This window comes from Sinocyclocheilus rhinocerous, unplaced genomic scaffold, assembly GCF_001515625.1.
Source record: "Sinocyclocheilus rhinocerous isolate Xijiao unplaced genomic scaffold, SAMN03320098_v1.1 scaffold189, whole genome shotgun sequence".
NCBI classification, from domain to species: Eukaryota; Metazoa; Chordata; class Actinopteri; order Cypriniformes; family Cyprinidae; genus Sinocyclocheilus; species Sinocyclocheilus rhinocerous.
The window spans coordinates 937,852-943,561 of record NW_015667354.1 but is presented as its reverse complement, the minus strand read 5'-3'; the positions used below and the strand labels follow the sequence as shown (position 1 = coordinate 943,561).

The 5,710-nt window shown below is 37.5% G+C and overlaps 1 protein-coding gene across 1 annotated transcript in view; it reads left to right on the top strand.

Moving 5' to 3' along the window:
- The first annotated feature begins 3,857 nt into the window (after positions 1–3,857).
- Positions 3,858–5,710, top strand: part of LOC107733848 (4-aminobutyrate aminotransferase, mitochondrial-like) — a 27,440-nt gene continuing 25,587 nt past the window's right edge. Inside the window, exon 1 of the mRNA XM_016545655.1 lies at positions 3,858–3,924. Coding sequence (XP_016401141.1) covers positions 3,862–3,924 — 63 coding nt within the window. The 5' untranslated portion in view covers positions 3,858–3,861. The remainder of the gene's footprint in view (positions 3,925–5,710) is intronic.

Below are 5,710 nucleotides of genomic sequence, written 5' to 3'. Positions count from 1 at the left end.
AAAAAAAAAACGATTTTATAAATTTTCATAAAAACACAGGGTTTTTTTTATTTATTAAAAAAATTAAAGTAACAGTTTGAATTAAATTGCTCAAAAGCAAGTGTAAAGATATTTACAATGTTACATTATTTCTGCTTCAAAGACATGCTGTTCTTGAAAAATGTATTGTGCTGCTTATTGTGCTTAATGTATTGGTGGAAATCACAACTGTTTTCAACTTTGATCATAGTTATTAGAATAATAGAAATGTTACTTGAACATCAAATCATCATATCAGAATGTTTTCTGAAGGATCATGTGACACTGAAGACTGCTAAAAAATTCAGCTTTGCATCACAGGAAAAAATTACATTTTTAAAATATATTCAAATAGAAAATGTCTAGGCCTATTTTGCAATATTACAGTTTTTACTCTGTTTTTGAACAAATAATTACAGCCTTGGTGAGCATAAGAGACTTCTTTTAAAAAGTTGTAAAAATGTACCGACCCCAAACTTTTGAATGGTATTGTTTATGATCAGTGATAGGGAAAGTGACAGCAACTCCTTATGGCTGATCCCCGATTATTAAATAGAATTTTTGAGACCCCAAGGTTTCACTGACAGTGTCCAGACTGCATTAAACTTGGGCATGAAGCTGACCCACGATACTTTGACAATAAATCATTTCAAAGATGTATCCACACTCTTTTCCCGTCAGCATTCACTGTCACTATCAGTCAATGAAATAGAATTAGTCTCTATCACTCAAGAAGGGAAAATCAGCTCCATCAGTCAAGTTGTCGCCCCCCGGCTGTTTAACCCATTTTGCTTGCTGGATCCTCCCCGGCGCATGACAACAGGCTTGTGTAACACATATTTTCAGAACCAGTTCTATCCGGTCAATGAGCCGCCTGGTTGGGGTGCTTATGAGAGACGGAGTGTCTGGATTTTTCTTGCTTCTGCCGCTTCGATTGCGTAAGTGTCCTCAGATCTGGAGCACATGAGAGATGCACTTTCTGCTTCTCCTTTACTGCACATGAATAAAGATGCCGTGGATCCGCTCCGATGTCCAGCGGGCGGCCAATTCTTCCCTCTGAATTGATTCCTCTGGACAAGCAAACACATAAGACTAGCTTCCTTTCAGTAGAGCAGGAAGACTGATTCTCAGCTTTCCAGTGTCCAGGCTGTGACAGAAACATACGCCATGACATTTAAACTAAGGAGGAACAATACTGGTAAAAAATCAAAACAAGGTGTTTAATTCAGCCAAGAACATTTTGTGCATAATAATTGCATGCCGTCAGCATGCTGCTCCTTTTCTAAGCGTATGTTCACTCATTATGAGAGCTGAAGATATGTTGGGATTCCCTCAGGCATTGGCTTTTCCCTTAGGCAGGACTATTCGTCCCAATTAATCTTAGCGCTAAAGTGTGACCGAGTGAGCTCGGGTGAGCTTCCCTGAACCCTGTGCCTGTTGGGAAGGTTTAACGGTACTTGAAAGTCACAGCGTTAGTCACTTGTCTGCTGCCCCCAGCCTTGTCCTCACAAGACTCTCCATCCCAAGAAACCACTGCAATGGTTCCACAGTGCAAAAAGATCACCTGAGGGCCAGTGAGTGTCTAAGCCATGTTGTGATTAACACCAATTAACCGTGCTTTAATTAAGAGGTGTGATGGCCGACTGTCAGGACCACTGGAGTAGGAGAGGATTGATGGGCATGGCTGAACCTGCTGCTCAGAGAAAAGAGGAACTGTCTGTGGTACTGATCCCAGGACTGTCACTTTGCAGACTGTAAGATTTGCTCCCATCTGGTTGTTAATCAGTTTCTGATTACATTTTTTTAGCACAAAGGCGTAAATGGTGATGTTAAAATACTTCCTTCTGTCCCAAATGAATATGCAGAGACAGCTATTTGTAGAGACAAGGTGTTTGTAGGTTGATTTCACTGAATATTGTGAACACAGTGACACTGTGGTGCTATCTGAACATTGCTCAGATTGTTTGAGCCAGTGTATCATCATTTCATCCAGTGGGTTGAGTTTGGGGCAGAATTATCTGTTTGTCTGACTAATGTCAAATTTCTAGATGATATATTGTATAGAAGATATTTTTATTTATATATCTCTTTTAATTTCATTTTTTAATTAAATTTAAAATCGATTTTAAATGACATTTTTTATTTATTTTTATATACATTTTTTTAAATTCATTATTTTATTTTTTTAATTCGCTGTTTATATTATTTATATTATTTTTGTGGTATTTTATAAAAATCATCAAAGTAATTTGTATTATTTTATATTATAAAATACAGAAACAATTAAAAATTAGATTTTTTGTGATATATATACAGGTGCATCTCAATAAATTAGAATGTCGTGGAAAAGTTCATTTATTTCAGTAATTCAACTCAAATTGTGAAACTCGTGTATTAAATAAATTCAATGCACACAGACTGAAGTAGTTTAAGTCTTTGGTTCTTTTAATTGTGATGATTTTGGCTCACATTTAACAAAAACCCACCAATTCACTATCTCAACAAATTAGAATATGGTGACATGCCAATCAGCTAATCAACTCAAAACACCTGCAAAGGTTTCCTGAGCCTTCAAAATGGTCTCTCAGTTTGGTTCACTAGGCTACACAATCATGGGGAAGACTGCTGTTGTCCAGAAGACAGTCATTGACACCCTGATTTAAATATTAGAAGTCTTATTTTGAAATGTGACGAAATTAGAACTTTGTTAACTGGGTCTAATCTTGATTTCTTATGCTTAAGCGAAACATGATCATATTTTAACTAGTATGGTTGATATTCCTGGATATACGTGTTTTAGAAAAGATAGAGTTACAGGTAGAGGTGGTGGTGTATTAATATACATTAAGGATTCATTTAAATCTACAGAGATTCCATTACCTGAAAACGTTTTAATGGAATCTTTGTGTGTAAACGTTTCTCTTTCTCCACGTATGGAATTTAATATTGTAGTATTGTATAACCCCCCTTCAGGATGTGCGGTATGTGTGTGTGTGTGTATATATATATATATATATATATATATATATATATAATACTTTTTACAATTTTATTTTTGTAAATTCCATAGTCCATAATATTGGTCAAGATTTTAATAGTAACTTTCATTCTCCATATAAAAAAAATAATAATAACAACATAAAAGTGAGTAAAATGTGTTGGGTTTGTATATGTTGTTTTTGCTATTGTAACTTTAAGACCTCTGTGTGTCTTAACACTGCCATTGGCTAAGCTCTGGCAAGATGAGTTACTTAATATTAATGATATGTATATGTAGGTGGTGATATGTTTATGTGATCATGGTTCTGATATCACAACCACAAAGGTGTCTGAAATACTGTTTTTGTAGTTTAAGAAATCCAGAAGTATATAGAGTAGTATAATTAGTATTTATGCTTTTATATAATTAGTATGTTAAACTTTTGTATTTCCAAAGATCAAAGGAATTCCTTTAATGTCACATACAATTGTAAATATCATGACCTGGAGATTGTATTATCTACCAGAACGTCTTTGATTGTGACATTTTCGTAACCCATATCGGCTTCCCACTCCCTGGAACTCCCTGCATCTTATCTCTGTCTTTGTCTTTCCTCAGGTGAAGTGAAGGCAGGTGCTGTGTGCTGTCTCTCTCTCTCTCACTCTACATCTCTATCTCGGTGAGTTTTCCCCATTTTTCAAAATAAATAAATAAGAATGAACACAAATGGAAGAAAATGTAATTATGTTGTGAGTAATCACACTTTGCTTTGATAACACAAGCATATTTCAAGTCATAAGAGAAATAATTTGTGTCCCATCTTTGTGTGTTTGAAGCATCTTTCAATAATGCTGCAGAACAGAATGGCTAATAGTTTAATTTCTCTCATTCAACAGGAGCTGCTGAGACAGCTCGGAGAGATTCAGGTGAGATGGACATGGAAACGAACTTTGGTGTTTGCTCAGTCAGTACACACACAAATGTACCTTTACAAACTTCTGTTATGCAATTAGATTGAGGTCTTACAGATTCTGGACATGCAGTTTGTTACATTGCCAGTGCCGATCAGGTGCAGTCCTCTTAATGATTTAAGTATAATGAGTCACTTTTTCAGACAGTACCATACAAAACAAACAACTATATGAGAAACATTAACAGCAGTAAAGCTAAAGTGTGACAGCCCTCTGATGTGACGTCCAGCCATATTTCAGCCTGCCTGGATGTCTTCTGCTTATTGAGTGATGAATGTATTTCGGGCCGTAATTTATCTGAGAGCCGTCACAGTCTTCTTCTGACCGCTTTGCTGTGGATGAGCACATAGATGTGAGCTGACAGGCATCGATGAAGCTAATATCACAGATTCGCTTCGCCGCGGCTCCTGTGCGTGTCTGCTGGCCGCTGTCTGTCTCCCCCGCACGAGAGCAGACATAAGAAGAGTCATAATCTATTCATCAGATGGGCTAAAAATAGATGCTGCATCAGGTTCAAAGCCACACAGGGGGAAAAGGCACTTTCATTAGATAAAGCACCGCTGCTCACAGGTAATAAGTCACAGTGCGAATCATGATATCTTCTGCTTTTTTCAGTTGTACTGTGCATGTGAGGAATAGTTAAAGGAATATTTCACGCAAAAATTAATATTTGCTGAAAATGTACTTAGGTCATTCAAGATGTCAATGAGTTTATTTATTCATCAGAACAGATTTGTAGAAATTTAGCATTACATCACTTGCTCACCAATGGATCCTCTGCAGTGAATGGGTGCCGTCAGAAACAAGAGTCCAAACAGCTGATAAAAGCATCACAATAATCCACAACACTCCTGTGCATCAGTTAACATCTTGTGAAGCTGCGTGTTTGTGAGAAACATATCTATAAAGACTTTTTAACTTTAAATAGTTGCTTCCGGACAAAGTACGAGTCCTCTATTCATAATATTGTCCAGTAAAAAAAAATCATCCCATCTGAATCAGCAGAGAAATATGCACAGATTAAAGGGGTCATATGATGCTATTTTAAAGATCATTATTTTGTGTATTTGGTGTAACAGAATATGTTGACATGCTTTAATGTTCAAAAAACACATTATTTTTCAAATACTGTACATTATTGTAGGTCCTCTATGCCCCGCCTCTCTCAAACACGTCGTTTTCAACAAAGCCCCCTCCTTTGACAAGTGCAGTCTGCTCTGATTGGCCAGCTGGCCCAGTGCATTGTGATTGGCCGAACACCACAAGCACGCGTGGGAAATGTAACGCCCCTTACCATAATCGCGAGCGTCAGCTTTCAAAGTAAATATCAAGACAGTTAATAATGTCGTTAGTTTTAGCATCAGTTCAAGCCCGAAAGGGCAACAGAGTCGCGTGACAGACACAGTGATGATGCAGTACACAAGCCGCGGTTAAGACAGCTGACGTGCTATGATTTCTGACAAGGCAGTTCACTCTCCTGTGATGTGACCCTGTTCGAACATCTGGGTTGTGCTGTTCTGTTGTAAATAAATCTTAGCCAATGATTCCTAATTGCATCTACTTCCGGAAGGCCAAATAAAGTGCCTTTGCTTTCGCACTGAAACACAGCGTCTCCCTGACATGGCTGCACCAACACGACTGCTGTTCCTGAAACCACGCCTTCTTTCTTTGCGTGCACATTTGGGCGGCATTATGCTAATATTTCCACATAGTGACATAGACATGTGGGGGCGTGTTAGAA